Raw genomic sequence first — 18,013 nt, forward strand, 5'->3', positions numbered from 1 at the left:
ATATCGCAATCTGTATTAATTTGATGGTCATTTAAATTTGAACTGATTCTTTATTCCACTCCTTCCCACGTTTTAGGTATATGGTGTCATATTTGACAACCTTTTATTTTGTGGGTTCCTTGACTGATTTTTTTAACAGAAACATTAATTATCACTGCTTTTGTGCTTCCTATCTTCATATTCTCATTTATAGTTCTTCCTGTCCACTCAAAGAGTCCCCTTTAATATTTCTTGCTGGCTGGTTTAGTGATCAGTAACTCCTTTAGTTTTTGTTTGTCTGAGAAACTTTTTATCTCTCCTTCCAATGTTGGTAGCCTTGCTGGGTAGAGTATCTTGGCTGCAGTTTTTTTCCCACTCAGCAGTTTAAATACAACATGGCCTTATACAGTTCCTTCATTTGGGATAGATTTCTCTGTCCTCTCATTTTTTCTAAGTCTTTATGCATGTTTCAATGTCTTAGGAAAGTCAGCTACTTCTCCTGTTCTTGAGGGTAATGGTCTTATGAAGAAGATGTCCTGTAGTGCTCTGTAGTGTAGTATAGTACCCCATGGCTTAGTGCTTCAGGGGGTGTCTCTAATGTATGCTGCAAGTGCTCTGCCATTGTGTCCTGGGTGCTCTACCCTCAGGCCAGTCATCTGCAGAGGCTCTTTTTGTCTGTTGTGGGCAATATGTGATCCTTACCTGAATGTGACAAGTTTTAACTAGATGTGCTCTGGTCTCCTTGTGAAATAAGACCTTTCACCACTGCTACTAAAACCAAGGTCCTGAAAAACTCCTGGTTTGATAGATGCAGTATGGACAGGGCTTTAAGCTGGTCTTCTAGGGGAAGGAGCCCACTGCAGTGGGACTGAAGCAAGCATGACTGAGAAGGGTGGTTCCACCACAGCATGGGGGGGGGGTGGGTTGGGGCTTGGTGTAAGCAAGTTTTGTGTCAAGTATAGTCTAATTGGTTCCTGCAAGTGACCTTGTGTTTAAACTGAAAAGCTGGGGAGGAAAATGGTGCCTGCCCTTTGTTACCAGAGGGGTCTTTCCCTGAATGCTGACACACTACAAGATATGCAGATATCCTCCCCCACTGTGTACCCCAGGTACTCTTCATATTGCTGTTTCCATGTTGTATGTCCACACGTTACCTGCCCTGCTTCTCTCCAAGAACAGCCCCAATGCCCTCTGTGCTTTCCCAGAGCCAAAGCCTCCTGACCTTTAAATCTCTAGACTTTAAACCCAGGTGGTTGCAAGAACTCACAAAATTCATCCTGTCTTGCTCTCCAAGCCAATTTCTATGGTGGCTTGTATTCCCCATGGGCTTCTCAGTGTGCTAGTCTGTCTCTTACCCTTTTCTACCGCTTCAGCTCCTTCCCCACCATGGTAGCCATGATCCGTTTCTCTACCAAACTATGTCTCCACACCTCCTACCTTCTTTGGTGTGACCTCTTCTCTACCTTTAGTTGTGGAGTTTGTTCTGCCAGTCTTTAGGTTTATTGTTGGGTCATTTAGGATGATTTGATAGTTATCTAGTAGCATTCACAAAGAAATGCAAGCCTAGAGTCTTCGTATTCCACCACCATCTTCCCAGACCTCTTTGCTTCTTTTTTAATATTTTGTTTTGGCTTTTTCTCATCTGATTTGAGAATTTTTATGATTCCATTTTATTTATTTATTTATTTATTTATTTATCTCTCTTCTTTTAACTTTTTAGTGGTTCCCCTAGGGTTTACAATGTATATTTTAAAGTAATTTGGGTTCACCTTCAAATAACACTATATTGTTTTACATGTAGAACAAGCACCTTATAACAGAATATTCCCAGAATCTTCTTCACTTTCTTTGTGTCATTGTTGTACTTATTTAATTTTCATATATGTTATAAACACCCAATACATTATTACTAGTATTGCTTTAAGCAGTTATCTTTTGGGGGCACCTGGGTGGCTCAGTCAGTCAAGCATCCAACTTTGGCTCAGGTCATGACCTCATGGTTTGTGGGTTTGAGTCCCACATTGGGCTCTGTGCTGACAGCTAAGAGGCTGGAACCTGCTTCAGATTCTGTCTCCCTCCCTCTCTGCCCTTCCCCCATTCATGCTCTGCGTCTCTCTCTCTCTCTCAAAAATAAATAAGCATTAACAATTTTTAAAACAATTATCTTTTAGAACAATTAAGAATATGTAAAATAAAAGGTATATATTGCTTTCATTTATTCCTTTTCCAATGCTCTTCTTTAATTATGTAAATCCAGTTTCTTGACCTATATCATATCCTTTCTTTCTAAATATTGTTCTTTAATATTTCTTATAAGTCAGTTCTGCCTGTGATGAATTTTCTGTTTTTGTATGTCTGAAATACAAGCATTTACTTTGCCTTTATTTTTGAAGGACATTTTTGCTGAATTTAGAATTCTGGGTTGGCAGGGTTTGTGGTGTTGTCACTGTTGTTTGCTTTCAATAGTTTAAAATTTTTATTCCACTGTCTTTTTGTTTTTGTGGCATCTGACAAGAAGTCTAGCATAATTCTTCTCCTTGTTCTTCTGTAGGTAAGGTGTTTCTGCCACTCCTTTTTCCTGGCCTCCTTCAATATTTTATTTTTGTCTGATTTTCTACAATTTGAATTTGATACATCTGGGTGTGGTGTGGTTCTTTTTAAAATTTATTTACTCTGCTTGGTGTTGTCTGAGATACTTGGATCTGTGGTTTGGTATCAATAACTCAATTTTAGAAATTTTTTACAATTTTTTCTTCAAATATTTCTTCTTTCCCATTATCTCCCTCTTCTCCTTTTGTCATTCTAATTATATATTGCATATATTTAATATATACATATATATTACACTATTTGATACTTTCCCAAAATTTTTGGATGTTTTATTCTTTTTTCTTTTTTTTTTTTTTTTTTTACTAATTTTTCTCTCTGCATTTTAATGTGTTTAATTTCTAGTAATATATCCTCAAGTTCATTGATTCCTCAGCTATGTTAAGTTCACTTATGAACACATTGAAGATATTCTTCAGATCTATTACTGTAGTTTTTTTTCTCTTGATTTTCCTTTGATTCCTTCTTATACTTTTCATCCATATACTGAAATTATCTGATCTTTCATGTTGTCTACCTTTTCCAATAAAGTTTTTTCTAAATTTATCAATCATAGCTATTTTAAATTCCCTGCCTGATAATTCCAATATGTGTATTATACCTGAATCTGGTCCTGATGATTTATTTTTCTCTTCAGACTATTTCTTTCTTGCCTTGATTCTTCCCTTTCTGCTTCTCTCTGGAGACAATTTGTCTTTGTATGAAGGTGAATCTTCTATTTGTGTGAAGATGTAATCTATTATTCTACTTTTTTTTTTTTACCCTGGTAGTAGGGAATAAGTGACTAATGACATTTCATGTTAGTCTGATTAAGCCTCAGTCTTAGGCATGCTTATCCTCAGTCTTGGAGGTGTGACCTTCCCATGTGTTCCTGCCTCTTCTCTAACTACAGTGGTAGGCCCAGCACATCACCCTTCTTCCTTCACATTAAGGTTTATTTGCTTTAGGGGAGATGGAGTAGATTGGTCTGGGCAGAGTTTCAGTAGTGTTGGCTACTCCCTCTGTCAGCTGCAGTTAATTTCCACTACCACTCTCAAGTTACAGTTGCATTGTCTTTCTCTGTGAAGACTAAAGCTTTTGTTTCATAGGATATAAAAGGAGAATGGTCTGGGCACAATTTCAGCAATAGCTGCTATTCTGTTTTACTCCCCAAACCAGAACTATAGGACATCTCAGGATTGTTCTGTCTTCCCTGTCAGCACCTGGTGGAATTCGTAGAGGAAGTCTGCAAGAGGATGCAAAACCACCTATGTCTTCAGCCCCCAGGGGCTTCACATTCTCATACCAGCCCACAACCACGTTAGCAATTTATTAAAAAGTTTTAGCTGAGTCTACTTATGAGTGTATGTTGAGCAGTAGGATCTATGAAAAATAAGCAAATACCTGGACTTTGTTGCTCCCTGCAGATGTTTAACTGTTTATACAGATTAAGGGTTAGCTGTTTGCAGCACTTTTTAAAAAAATATAATTTATTGTAAAATTGGCTTCCATACAACACCCAGTGCTCATCCCAAGTGCCCTCCTCCCTGCCCATCACCCACTTTCTCCTCTCCCTCACACCCATCTACCCTTAGTTTGTTCTCAGTCCTTAATAGTCTCTTAGAGTTTGCCTTCCTCTACCTCTGTAACTATTTTTCACCCTTCCCCTCCCACATGGTCTTCTGTTAAGTTTTTCCAGATTCACATATGAGTGAAAAAATATGGTATCCGTCTTTCTCTGCCTGGCTTATTTCACTTAGCATAATACCCTCCAGGTCCACCCACGTTGCCACAAATGGCCAGATTTCATTCTTTCTCATTGCCAAATAGTATTCCATTGTATATATAATCCACACCTTCTTTATCCATTCGTCAGTTGATGTTCATTTAGACTCTTTCCATAATTTGGCTATTGTTGAAAGTGCTGCTATAAACATTGGGGTACAAGTGCCCCTATGCATCAGCACTCCTGTATCCTTTGGGTACATTCCTATCAGTGTTATTGCTGGGTCATAAGGTAGTTCTACTTTTAATTTTTTTGAGGAACCTCCACACTGTTTTCCAGAGTAGCTGCACCAGTTTGCATTGCCAACAGAAGTGCAAGAGGGTTCCCATTTCTCCACATCCTTGCCAGCACCTATAGTCTCCTGATTTGTTCATTTTAGCCACTCTGACTGGCATGAGATGATATCTCATTGTAGTTTTGATGTGTATTTCTTTTTTTTTTATTTTTTTTAATTTTTTTAAATTTTTTTTTATTTTTTAATATATGAAATTTATTGTCAAATTGATTTCCATACAACACCCAGTGCTCAACCCAAAAGGTGCCCTCCTCAATACCCATCACCCACCCTCCCCTCCCTCCCACCCCCCATCAATGTTCTCAGTTTTTAACAGTCTCTTATGCTTTGGCTCTCTCCCACTCTAACCTCTTTTTTTTTCCTTCCCCTCCCCCATGGGTTTCTGTTAAGTTTCTCAGGATCCACATAAGAGTGAAACCATATGGTATCTGTCTTTCTCTGTATGGCTTATTTCACTTAGCATCACACTCTCCAGTTCCATCCACGTTGCTACAAAAGATGTGTATTTCTTTGAGAAGGAGTGACGTTAAGCATCTTTTCATGTGTCTGTTGGCCATCTGGATGTCTTCTTTGGAAAAGTGTCTATTCATGTCTTCTGCCCATTTCTTCACTGGATCATTTGTTTTTCAGGTGTGGAGTTTGGTGAGTTTTTTATAGATTTTAGATACTAGCCCTTTATCTAATGTGTCACTTGCAAATATCTTTTCCCACTCCTTCAGTTGCCTTTTATATTTATTTATTTATTTATTTATTATTAATATGAAATTTATTGTCAAATTGGTTTCCATACAATACCCAGTGCTCATCCCAAAAGGTGCCTTCCTTAATACCCATCACCCACCCTCCCTTCAGTTGCCTTTTAGTTTTGTTGGTTGTTTCCTTTGCAGTGCAGAAACTTTTTATCCTGATGAGGTCCCAATATTTCAGTTTTGCTTTTAATTCCCTTGCCTTTGGGGTTGTGTTGAGTAAGAAATTGCTGCGGCTGAGGTCAGAGAGGTTTTTTTCCTGCTTTCTCCTCTAGGGTTTTGATGCTTTCCTGTCTCACATTCAGGTCCTTCATCCATTTTGAGTTTATTTTTGTGTATGGTGTAAGAAAGTGGTCTGGTTTCATTCTTCTGCATGTTTCTGTCCAGTTCTCCCAGCACCATTTGGTAAAGAGACTGTCTTTTTTCCATTGGATACTCTCTCCTGCTTTGTCAAATGGCATGCATGTTGGCCTTGCATTTGTGGGTCCAATTCTGGGGTCCCTATTCTATTCCATTGGTCTATGTGTCTGTTTTCTGCCAATACCACACTGTCTTCATCATTACAGCTTTGTAGTAGAGGCTAAAGGCTGGGATTGTGATGCCTCCCGCTTTGGTCTTCTTCTTCAATATTACGTTGGGGATTTAGGGTCTTTTTTGGTTCCATAAAAATTTTAGGATTGTTCATTCTAGCTTTCAGAAGAATGCTGGTGAAATTTTGATTGGGATTGCGTTGAATGTGTAGATTGCTTTGGGCAGTATTGACATTTTAACATTTATGCTTCCAATCCATGAGCATGGAATATTTTTCCATTTCTTTGTATCTTCTTCAATTTCCTTAATAAGCTTTCTATAGTTTTCAGCATACATAGATCTTTCACATTTTGGTTAGGTTTATTCCTAGATATTTTAAGGTTCTTGGTGCAATTTGTGAATGGGATAAGTTTCTTTATTACTCTTTCTGTTGCTCATATTGAGGTATAAAAATGCAACCAATTTCTGTACACTGATTTTGTACCCTGAGACTTTCTTGAATTCATGTATCAGTTCTAGCAGACTTTTGGTGGAGTCTTTCGGGTTTTCCATGTAGGGTATCATGTCGTCTGTAAAAAATGAATGTTTGACTTTATCTTTACCTATTTTTATGCCTTTTATTTCATTTTGTTGTCTGATTGCTGATGCTAGGACTTCCAACACTATGTTAAACAACAGTGGTGATAGTGGACATCTCTGTCGTTTAGCTGATCTCAGGGGGAAAGCTCTCAGTTTTTTCCCATTGAGGATGATATTAGCTGTGGGCTTTCATACATGGCTTCTATGATGTTTAAGTGTGTTCTTTCTATCCCGACTTTCTTGGGGGTTTTCATCAACAAAGGATGCTGTATTTTGTCAAATTCTTTTTGTGCATATTGACAGAACCGTATGGTTCTTATCTTTTCTTTTATTAATGCGATGTATCACATTGATTGATGTGCAAATATTGAACCAGCCCTGCAGCCCAGGAATGAATCCCACTTGACCATGGTGAATAAACCTTTTTATATGCTGTTGAAATCGATCCACTAGTATCTTGTTGAGAATTTTTGCATCCATATTCATCAGGGATATTGGAATGTAGTTCCTTTTTTTTTTTCTGGGTCTCTGTTTGGTTTGGGAATCAAAGTAATGCTGGCTTCATAGTATGAGACCAGAAGTTTTCCTTCCCTTTCTATTTTTTGGAACAGCTTGAGAAAGATAGGTATTAACTCTGCTTTAAATGTCTGGTAGAATTCCCAAGGGAAGCCATCTGGTCCAGGACTCTTACTTGTTGGGAGATTTTTGATAACTGATTCAATTTCTTTGCTAGTTATGTGTCAGCTCAAATTTTTGATTTTTTCCCATTTGAATTCGATAATGTGTGGGACTTTAGGCATTTTTCCATTTTTTCCAGGTTGTCCAGTTTGTTGGCGTATAACTTTTCATAGTAATCCCTGATAGTTGCTTGTATTTCTGAGGGATTGGTTGTAATAATTCCATTTTCATTCGTGATTTTATCTATTTGTGTCCTCCCTCTCTTTCTTTTTGAGAAGACTGGTTAGAGGTTTATCAATTTTGTTTATTTTTTTTCAATAAGCCAACTCTTGGTTTCATTGATATGTTCTACTGGGTTTTTTGGTATTCTATATTGTTTACTTCTGTTCTGATCTTTATTATTTCTCTTCTTCTGTGGGGTTTGGTGTGTCTTTGCTTTTCTGCTTGTATTTTCTTTAGGTGTGTTATTAGATTTTGTATTTGGGATTGTTATTCTTTCTTGAGATAGGCCTGGATTGCAACGTATTTTCCTCTTAGGACTGCCTTTGCTGTCCTAACGGGTTTGGATTGTTGTATTTTCATTTCATTTGTTTCCATAAAACTTTTAATTTCTTCTCTAATTGCCTGGTTGTTCCATTTATTCTTTAGTAGGATTTTATTCAATCTGCCTGCTTTTGCAGGTTTTCCAGACTTTTTCCTGTGGTTGATTTCAAGTTTCATAGCATTGTGGTCTGAAAGTGTGCATGGTATAATTTCAATTCTTGTATACTTATTAAGGGATGTTTTGTGACCCAGTATGTGATCTATCTCGGAGAATGTTTATTGTGCACTGGAGAAGAAAGTGTATTCTGCTGCTTTGGGATGTAGAGTTCTAAATATATCTGTCAATTCCATCTTATCCAATGTATCATTCAGGACCATTGTTTCTTTACTGATTCTGTGTCTAGATGATCTTTCCATTGCTATACGTGTGGTATTAAACTCCCCTGTAATTACCACATTCTTATTAATAAAGCTTCTTATGTTTGTGATTGTTTTATATATTTTGGGGTTCACATATTTGGTGCATAGACATTTATAATTGTTAGCTCTTCCTGATGGATAGACCCTGTAATTATTCTATAATGCCCTTCTTTATCTCTTGTTACAGCCTTTAATTTAAAGTCTAGTTTGTCTGATATAAGTATGGCTACTCCAGCTTTCTTTTGATTCCCAGTAGCATGATAGATGGTACCCCCTCACTTTCAATCTGAAGATGTCCTCATGTATAAAATGGGTCTCTTGTAGACAGCAAAAAGATGAGTCTTGTTTTGTCCATTCTTATATCATGTCTTTTGATTGGAGCATTTAGTCCATTTATACTCAGTGTTATTATTGAAAGATAGGTATTTAGAGTCATTGTGTTGTCTGTAGGGCTCATGCTTGAATTCATGTCTCTGGTCCTTTGTGGCCCTTGGAACATTTCACTCTCAGAGTACCCCTTAAGATCTCTTGTAGGGCTGGTTTAGTGGTGATGAATTCCTTCAGTTTTTGTTTGTTTGTGAAAACCTTTATCTCTCCTTCTATTCTGAATGGCAGGCCTTCTGGATAAAGGATTCTTGACTGCATATTTTTCCTGTTCATCACATTGAAGATTTCATGCCATTCCTTTCTGGCCTGCCAAGTTTGGGTAGATAGGTCTGCTACTACCCTTATGCTTCTACCTTTGTATGTTAAGACCTGTTTATCCCTAGCTTCTTTGAGAATTCTCTCTTTATCCTTGTATTTTGCCAGTTTCACTATGATATGTTGTGTAGAAGATCGATTCAAGTTACATCTGAAAGGAGTTCTCTGTGCCTCTTGGATTTCAATGTCTGTTTCCTTCCCTAGATTGGGGAAACTCTCAGCTATGATTTGTTCATGCATACCTTCAGCCCTTTTGTCTCTCCTGGAATTACTATGATATAGACATTGTTCCATTTGATTGCATCACTTAGTTGTCTAATTCTCCTCTCTTGATCCTTGGTTTTTTCTAATCTCTCTTTTTCTCAGCTTCCTCTTTTCCCATAATTTTAGCTTCTAATTCACCTATTCTCCCCTCTGCCTCTTCCGTCTGTGCTGTGGCTGCCTCCGTTTATTTTGCACCTCATTTATAGCATTTTTTAATTCATCATGACTATTTTTTAGTTCCTTGATATCTTCAATAATAGATTATCTGCTGTTTTCTATGCCTTTTTCAAGCCCATCAATTAATCTTATGACTGTTATTCTAAATTTTTGTTCACCTATATTGTTTACATCTTTTTTAATCAATTCTTTAACTGTCACTTCTTCCTGGAATTTCTTTTGAGGGGAATTCTTCCATTTCATCATTTTGGCTATTTTTTTTGTCCCTTATGAATTTTAAAAGCTTGTTTTAGCTCTTCACCTGCGAGCACTACTATATTAAAGGGGTGTCATACACTGTCCAGGGCCTAGCCCTTCAGGAGGTGTTTTTTGGAGAGTGTTACTTGCTTTCTATTGTTGTGACTTTGGTTATTTTATTTCTCTGCTTGTAGTGATATTTTAGACACTCCACAAAGTGTGCTTTGATTTGTTCCTTAAAGTAGCCCTGGAAAGGAAAACAAACAAACTAAGAGGAAACAGAGACTTGCAAACACACAGACAAATAAAACAAACAAATGGACACACACATACACAAATAAACAAAAACAGTCCAAAAGCAAAAAAGAAGGAAAGAAAGAAAGAAAGAAAGAAAGAAAGAAAGAAAAAGAAGAAACAGCAACTCCAAGTAAAGAACAGGGTGGAGGCAGTGCTGATGGAAGAGCACATATAAAAAGAGAAATGACGGGGGCAGTGGGGACAAAGAGAAAATAAACATTGACTGGGCAGAAAGACTAAACGGCTTAATCCAGAAGGAGAGAAAGGAAAATAAAGAAGGAGGCAGCAAAAAAAAAAAAAAAAAATGAAGGTAAAGTTACTGACATAGAAACTATATGGCTTGATTATCCTCAAGAGAGGGAGAGGAAAGTACTGAAGGAGATGTAGAACATGTATCAGGGAAATGGATTAAATACGTCTGCTTAAACCAACAACCAGAGTTATAAGCCTAGATTAAGGAAGATATAGGAAAGGAGAATATATCTAAATAACAAGAATTTTCCTGGAATTAATCTAGGCTATGCATCATCACTGGTCTGGATGATGGAGCTCTCTGGTTGCACAGCATCTATCTGGTTCCAGCAGAAACGCAGTTACCAGACACAGAGGGGCATAGTTTGGTGTAGGCTGGTCCCATCTCCACTATGGGCCCTAGGACTGATCCCTCAGGCCCTGCCTTGGTGGTTGATGGGGGGGATGGCGACACCCCAGTCTTTTCTCCATGACCTACTGGACTTCTTTCGAGTTGTCCTCACTGTGCTATGGGAGCAGATGGGGCAATCCTTCCCACTCCACCAACTCCCCTGCCCGGGAACCTGGCTAGGATTCAGAGATCTGTTCTGTGTGCTCTGGTACTGGGGAAGAGCCTCTCTGTATGGTTTGATATGTGGTCCTGGCTGGCTTTCTTTGTGCCACTGCACTTCAGGGAGGACCGCCATTTCCTGCTGCGGACTGCACCGCTGACCTTGCCGCCAAGCCTGGGGGTGGCGGACGCAGGTAGGCTTTGTTCTGTCCCACCACACTCCAGAGAGGGAGCCGCTTTCTCCTACTGCAGACTGCACCCCTGATCTACCACACAACCCAGGGCTTGCTCCCCTCATCCCCAAGTGCACGAACAGGGAGCCTGCCCCAGGCCGAAGAAAGTTCCAGTTAGTGACAGGATCCCTCTCAGTCTCAGTCCGAGATTTTTCTCTTATCCTACACTTCCCCACCTGTTCTTTCTCTTCCCTTTGTCTCTCCCTTTCTCTTCCCTTTGATCCCTCCCCTCCATGCTTACTTGGCCCATTTTATCTCCCCCAGTTCGCAATCACCCACCTATCTTTTCTCAAGTTGTCTCATTTTCTTCCTGGTAGATTCAACCTCTTTTCCTCCCAGACTCCTGGGGTTCAAAGTTTTGGCTTCAGCACTTCTTTGTTTGAGAGATGTGGGAAATATGGATCCCCCTTCTTCTCCACCATTTTGGCCTATCAGATTCCTGTTTGCAGCAGTTTTTGATGAATTCATAAGTCAGTTAGAAAATTTTCAGGTATTTGTCATTGTTGTTGCTGTTATAATGGTAGGAAAGATAATTTTCCAATTCTGTGTCTCTGAGCTGATACCAGTAGATCATGGGAGCCTGGGGATAAGCTTTTAAGGCTCTGCTTATCTTCCAGCATCAGTACCCCAGTTTACCAATTCCCCCACAATGGTGATCATGGTTGGCTTACCAGCTCGAGGAAAGACCTACATCTCCATGAAGCTCACGCGATATCTCAACTGGATAGGAACACCAACTAAAGGTATGTCTGTGACACCCTTTGTTCTACAGCTCCCTACAGGCTACTGACTGAAGAAAGTAAGGTAGCATGTCAGAAAAGACATTACTTCAGTACTAGGAATGCCTCAAAACATTACCAGTCTTAGGATGACTGCTGCTGCTGCTACTACTACTACTACCACCACTAGCATTACACTTTTATAAGTTTTATAATTTCATGAGCACATGCTCTGTGCCTAAACTGTATTCTAGGTACTAGGCACAGGAAAACTAGTAAGATTAAATGTCTATTCTCAGGGAACTCTAGTTTTGCAAGACTTTAAAACAACTGTTGCACACTATGAGTCTGGAGTTCTCTTGTCCAGCAAGAGAATGGACATGCAATCCGAGAGAGGCTAATGTTCAGGAGGAGACAAGAGCCCCAAACAGGGGTTTCATCTCTGTATTTATTGAGCTCAAAAATATTACCCACATGGTGAACGTGAAGAAAACAAGATCTTACAAACATGGTGAACGTGAAGAAATAATCAGATAGTAATCATTAACTTGTGTAAGAAGCAAAGGGTGGGGGTGAGCAAGTGGAGTTTGTGATCAAAATACAATAGTATATTGGTGTCAGATGGAAAGTAATTTCCTGCAGTTATATAAGAAGTTACTCCTGATCCCATTTCAATATCTTGCTAGGTAACCTCAGGCACTTTTGCCCCGTGGTGGTGGATTTCTGCCCTAAGCTTTTTTTCTAACCCATTTATGTAAGTAGAACCTATTTCCCCACAAACATCCCTATTATTAATAAACTACTTTTTATTACCATTACTGTTATTACAACAACAACATTACTATTTTGATTAGCATTACCATTTATTCAAAATCTTAAGATATTTTCTTCAAGCCTTAGGGATTTCAGAGTCAAGCACACTAAAGCCACAGCCCACAGGTTGCTGCTACAGAGTCTCAACTAAAGCTGGGCACCTTAGCTCACCTTGTGCTCTGGAGTCCAGAAGGCGTCCACTCTCTCTCCAAGCCTCTCCTTAGGTCTGAGCCTGTCAGCTTCTCCTCCCCAGCTGGAAGTGGTCCTGTCTTTTTCCACCTCCAGAGGGGTCTCCTTCTCTGCCTGTCAACCTCCTCCCTCACTCCTTACTTTCAACTTTCCATTCTCCTCAGTGTGGTCTCTTTTCTGCGTACTACCTCTTATTTGGTAATTGCTCTCTCCTATTTTCCATTTGATTTCTCTATCTCCCACCCTGTATCTTCATTCTTATTTGATTCCTTTTTCCCCCCGAAGACTGTGCTTCTCTGAGCTCCCATACGAACCCTTCCTACAGCCCCCTCTATGCCAACACTAATCACAGAGTGTATTGTTGTAGTGTGTGCCTGGGTCTCTCTCCCCAGAAGCTGTTCTGGGGTCAGGGTACTAGGTCATATTCATTTCTCTCCCAAGTATGACCAGATTAAAACATTTAGAGGCTCTAAACACTACGAGATAGGGTGCCTCCGCATCATATGCAATTCAGAATAAAAACAGTAAAGGTAAGAAAGTCTACCAACATTTTTTTAATTTATCCCTGATGACTATATTGAAGCTTTTAAAGAATATCAACTTACCTGAAATTTTTTTCTGGGACCATGTCCCTCCTTTTCTGTTACACTAAGCAAGTACTTAGACTCTTGTGAAATGGAGCACCGCTCCCCAGTGCGGCCAAGAGTTCTTGGGAATTTATTTATTCATTCAATCATTAATTATTCATTGAGCATACAGCTGTGGCAAAGCCTTTGCTGGATGTTGGGCAAACAAATAAAAATAAGAGGATGTCTGTCTTCAAAGTACTAACATCTATTCTTAAGTTCTAAACTGCCCATCAAAGAGAAACTAGTATTATCATCATTTCTTTTTTTTAATATGAAATTTATTGTCAAATTGGTTTCTATACAACACCCAGTGATCATCCCAACAGGTGCCCTCCTCAATGCCCATCACCCACTTTCCCCTCCCTCCTACCCCCCCATCAATCCTTAGTTTATTCTCAGTTTTCAAGAGACTCCTATGGTTTGCCTCCTTCCCTCTATGTAACTTTTTTCCCCCTTCTCCTCCCCCATGGTCTTCTGTTAAATTTCTCAGGATCCACATAAGAGTGAAAACATGGTATCTGCCTTTCTCTGTATGACTTATTTCAGTTAGCATAACACTCTCCAGTTCCATCCACGTTGCTACAAAAGGCCATATTTCATTCCTTCTCATTGTCAAGTAGTATTCCATTGTATATATAAATCACACCTTCTTTATCCATTCATCACTTCTCTAAAGAAGACATCCAGATGGCCAACAGGCACATGAAAAGATGCTCAACATCACTCATCATCAGGCAAATACAAATCAAAACCACACTGAGATATCACCTCATGCCAGTCAGAGTGGCTAAAATGAACAAATCAGGAGACTATAGATGCTGGAGAGGATGTGGAGAAATGGGTACCCTCTTGCACTGTTGGTGGGAATGCAAATTTGTGCAGCACTCTGGAAAACAGTGTGGAGGTTCCTCAAAAAATATCATCATTTCACAGTTGATGAAATTAATGCCCAAGAAGTTAAGTGCCTTGTCTAGAGGCACATGGCCAATGAGTGACAGAACCAGGAAATGAACCCACATCTGGTTGATTCCAAAGCCTGATACTCACTGTGCAGGTCTGATACTTGGTTCTACTGATGGGAAGAGAAAAGAATCCCACATTGGTCTTATACTTTCTTTTTCTCCATCCTCTTCCTCTCCTTTCTCTTATCCATCCCAGCACCTTATTTATCTCCCTCCTTCCCTCTCTCTCTTCAATTCTCTTCCTTTCTTTCTGTTGCTTTTCCTTTCCCTTTATGCAATTTCTCTAATTCACTGGTGAAGGGTTTTCCAATGTCTATTTTTTATGTGCCAAAACCCATGGTAGGCATTAAAAGATGCAAAAATGAATGAGATTCATGCCCTACCCTTGAAGAGTTTTCTATTTGTCTGGGATGCATACGAATACCTCAATACCTCGTGTCACATAAAGAATCTTACAGCAGGGTACTAAGGTGTTCACAGAGAAATCATCAACTGGAAGGCAGTGAAAGCTTCCAGATAGGGTATATTTAGGCTTGGTCCTGTGGGAGGAGTAGAATATTGGCAGAAGTGGAGAGAAAGAACGGTTCTGGTGGAGAACTGGAGGCTCCAAGGAACCTCTGTTGGATGTTAGGGGTACATGAGATGGTGGTGGATGGATCTCTGCTCTAATGCACATGTTTTTCATCTGCTCCAGTCCAGTCCATTCTCACAGAAGCCCTCAGAGTCATGTTTCAAAGCACAAAGCTTATCATACTTACAGCCTCAAAGAGTCTTCTTGGCCTGCAAGTTTCAGACCAAGCCTTTTAGCTTATTGTTCAAGGCACTCCACAATCCTCCCCTACCAGTCTCTCAGTCTTCAGTCATAGAGAATGACTTAACATACCCCAAACATGTTCTGCCTTATGCCAATGTCATACTTTTGCTTATGGTGTTCCTCTACGTGGAATGTCTGTTACCCGCTTCCACTCTCCATGGCTGCCTATAAAAGGCCTTCCTTCCTAAAAGGGCTGGTTCAAATGCTGCTTTCTACAAGAAACAATCTCAGATTTACCCAAGTTTAATTAATCTGTCCATCCCCCTTATTCTTTTCCATGGGTCTGTCAGAGAATTTAACAAACTGGATGGGAACTCTACATTTACTGGTTTACTGTCTGTCTTACCTGCTGGATTGTGACCTCCTTGGGGCCCCATCATGCATATTTGGTCTATCTTGGAGACTTCTGAACTCATGTCCTGCTTTATAGAGTGTGCATCAGAAAGTATTTATTTAATGGGGGAATGAAATATTGCATTAGCCTTTTATACTCTTTCTCTTCCTTTCCTTACCTTCTCTCAGGTTTTTCACTATTACTGATGACAAAGTATGGCTTAGAGAGGGCAAAAAATTCGGATTCTCTGTCATTATACAGGAAAATGTAATAACATTAGACTAGGATTCAGGAGGCCCAGTCTAGTTCTGCTACCTGGTGACTCACTATTTTATCCTTTATGATTGATTTTACTCACTGGATTTGTTTCCTTACCTTTCCAATAGAGTAAGGCATTGAAAGGGTTGGGGTTTCTAATAAAATAGAATAATGGAAAGTGACTAGTTTTGGAGCCAAACAGACCTGGTTTTGAATCCAAGCTCTCCACTTACTAACAGTGAAAGTTACTTCTTATCTCTGAATTTCAGTTTCTTCATTTGTAAAATGGGATCATAATTCTTATGTGTGAGGAATAAGTAATCTGGTAGCCATAATTTGAACCTTTATAAACATATTCCCTATATCTAAATCATATCTTCTATTTTTGAAATCCATACTAGAAAGGACATATTTTATTCCACTAGATTCTTTCCAACCTCTTCACCAGGTTTCCCTGCTTTCAGTGTTTAATTTAGGCCAGTACCGACGAGAGGCAGTGAGCTACAAGAACTATGAATTCTTCCTTCCAGACAACATGGAGGCCCTACTTATCAGGAAGTAAGTGACTAACATTTTAGAGATCAGTACTGCCAATGGCTGAAGGAGGGCTTTTTTCAGATGATGGGGACATGGGGGAGAGCAATTTAGGTTAGTAAGGAGGTCTTCTAGACTCTCAAAGGGTGGTTGGGAAAGCCCTTCCATTAGCCTACCCAAAGTCTGTCTCTGGTCGTAACCATCCCCTACTTAAGAACTTAGGAACAAATAATCCCCTACTCCTTACAAGAGAGAGTGGAAAATTCTAAGCCTAACATTTAAAAGTCTCAATAGCTTGGCCCATTCCAGTCTTTCCAACCCTATCTATTCAACCTCAAGGTCTCTCTCCTCTACAAGACACTGAGCACTTCCAGTACTCATACATTGATCCATGTCCTTATAATATAACCCATCAAAGAGTAATCACTAGATAGATTCTTGCCAAAGACATAAATACATTGCCACCATCATACCTGTGCTTGTACCCATTCCAGGAATGCCTTCTACTTCACAGACCATATACCCGAACTCTTCTTGGGTTTAAGGACCAGTTCTACTTGAGGTCTGTCAGTTCAAGGGATAGATCTTTTAATATTATGACATCTGTCATTAGTCTACTTTTCCTGGGTATTCCACTTTATCCCTGCCCCTAAGATGTGCACACAGAGCCACTCAACTGTGTGACCTGTCTGTGCTCTTCATAGTGCCTAGAACATAGGATACCCTGTGTAGATGTTTCATAGATGAATAATGTGGAACATCTTACAGATGGTGTAAAAGATAATGGAGAAAAATACAGAGGAACTCATCTTGGGGATAGTGATTGTCTCTGTTTCTTTTTCCATCTTTTTCAGGCAGTGTGCCCTGGCAGCCCTGAAGGATGTCCATAACTATCTCAGCCGTGAGGAAGGTCATGTTGCGGTAAAGAAATTTGCATTTTTCCTAAAGTTTCTGCTGGTATGAATGACAGCTAATATGTATTGAACATTTACTATGTTACACACATTATTCTAAGTAATTTGCAAATATTAATTTAATTCTGCCTTCTTCCAAGAGGCAGGCATTGTTGTTATACTCCATGGTATAGCACAGAAGAATGACACAGAGATTAAATAATTTTCCAAGGTGGCACAGCGTGTTTGCAGCAAAGCCAAAACTAGAATTCAGGTTGTATAGCTCTAAAATCTATACCTTTAACCACTATGCTTTACCACTCTACCTCCAAGAATTCAGTAAGACTACACTAGAGTTTAAGAGTACCATACAAATATTTCTTAGTTCTAGAGATTTACCTAAATATCTATTCAATTTAATCCCATAGACCTTGGGCATAAGATTTGTGAAATCTAAAAGGGGAATAAATCCTCAAATGGTCCCATCTAAAGTGCTGAGGGTAAAGAGTTTCCTGTTCTTGAAGAGCTCCAAAGTGTTGGGGAAGGAAGAAGCTTCAACTAGGAGTTGAAAAAATCTATTCTAGCTTTGCTCTGTCAGCAACTCTTGGTGGCCTTGATCAAGGCAAATATTTCATCTAAGCCTCAGCTATTTTACCTATAAAATGACCTTAATAAAAATTTACAATTCTCCTCTTATTTATACCTAAAGTCTGCTACATTTCTGGACTGACAACAAAGGCTCAATGAATGCTTGAGAAATCGGCATAAGTCAACTCCAAATCATTCCTATCCTTCAAAACTCAGTTCAAGTTCTATCTCACCCTGGAAGTCCTCCACTTAGCACAAGGATAGTCAAGGAGTAGGTGTTCTTTCAGCACTATATTCAGAGTAAATCAATCTCATCATTTGCCTCTAGGTTTTTGATGCCACCAACACTACTAGAGAACGACGGTCACTAATTCTGCAGTTTGCGAAAGAACATGGTTACAAGGTATAGTTACATTCCCACTCTT

General features: G+C 39.3%; 1 protein-coding gene across 6 annotated transcripts in view; it reads left to right on the plus strand.

Moving 5' to 3' along the window:
• Positions 1 to 18,013, plus strand: part of PFKFB1 (6-phosphofructo-2-kinase/fructose-2,6-biphosphatase 1) — a 111,745-nt gene that overhangs the window by 54,535 nt on the left and 39,197 nt on the right. For 3 of the 6 annotated variants that reach the window (XM_081793618.1, XM_081793619.1, XM_081793617.1), the window contains 4 exons: positions 11,473 to 11,598; positions 16,038 to 16,131; positions 16,962 to 17,028; positions 17,917 to 17,991. In XM_081793618.1, coding sequence (XP_081649744.1) covers positions 11,473 to 11,598; positions 16,038 to 16,131; positions 16,962 to 17,028; positions 17,917 to 17,991 — 362 coding nt within the window. Of the gene's footprint in view, positions 1 to 10,566; positions 10,817 to 11,472; positions 11,599 to 16,037; positions 16,132 to 16,961; positions 17,029 to 17,916; positions 17,992 to 18,013 lie in introns of those variants that run through there. The other 3 variants (XM_081793615.1, XM_081793616.1, XM_081793620.1) reach the window with 2 other exon arrangements.

This window comes from Panthera onca, chromosome X (assembly GCF_046562875.1).
Source record: "Panthera onca isolate mPanOnc1 chromosome X, mPanOnc1 haplotype 2, whole genome shotgun sequence".
Taxonomy (NCBI): Eukaryota; Metazoa; Chordata; class Mammalia; order Carnivora; family Felidae; genus Panthera; species Panthera onca.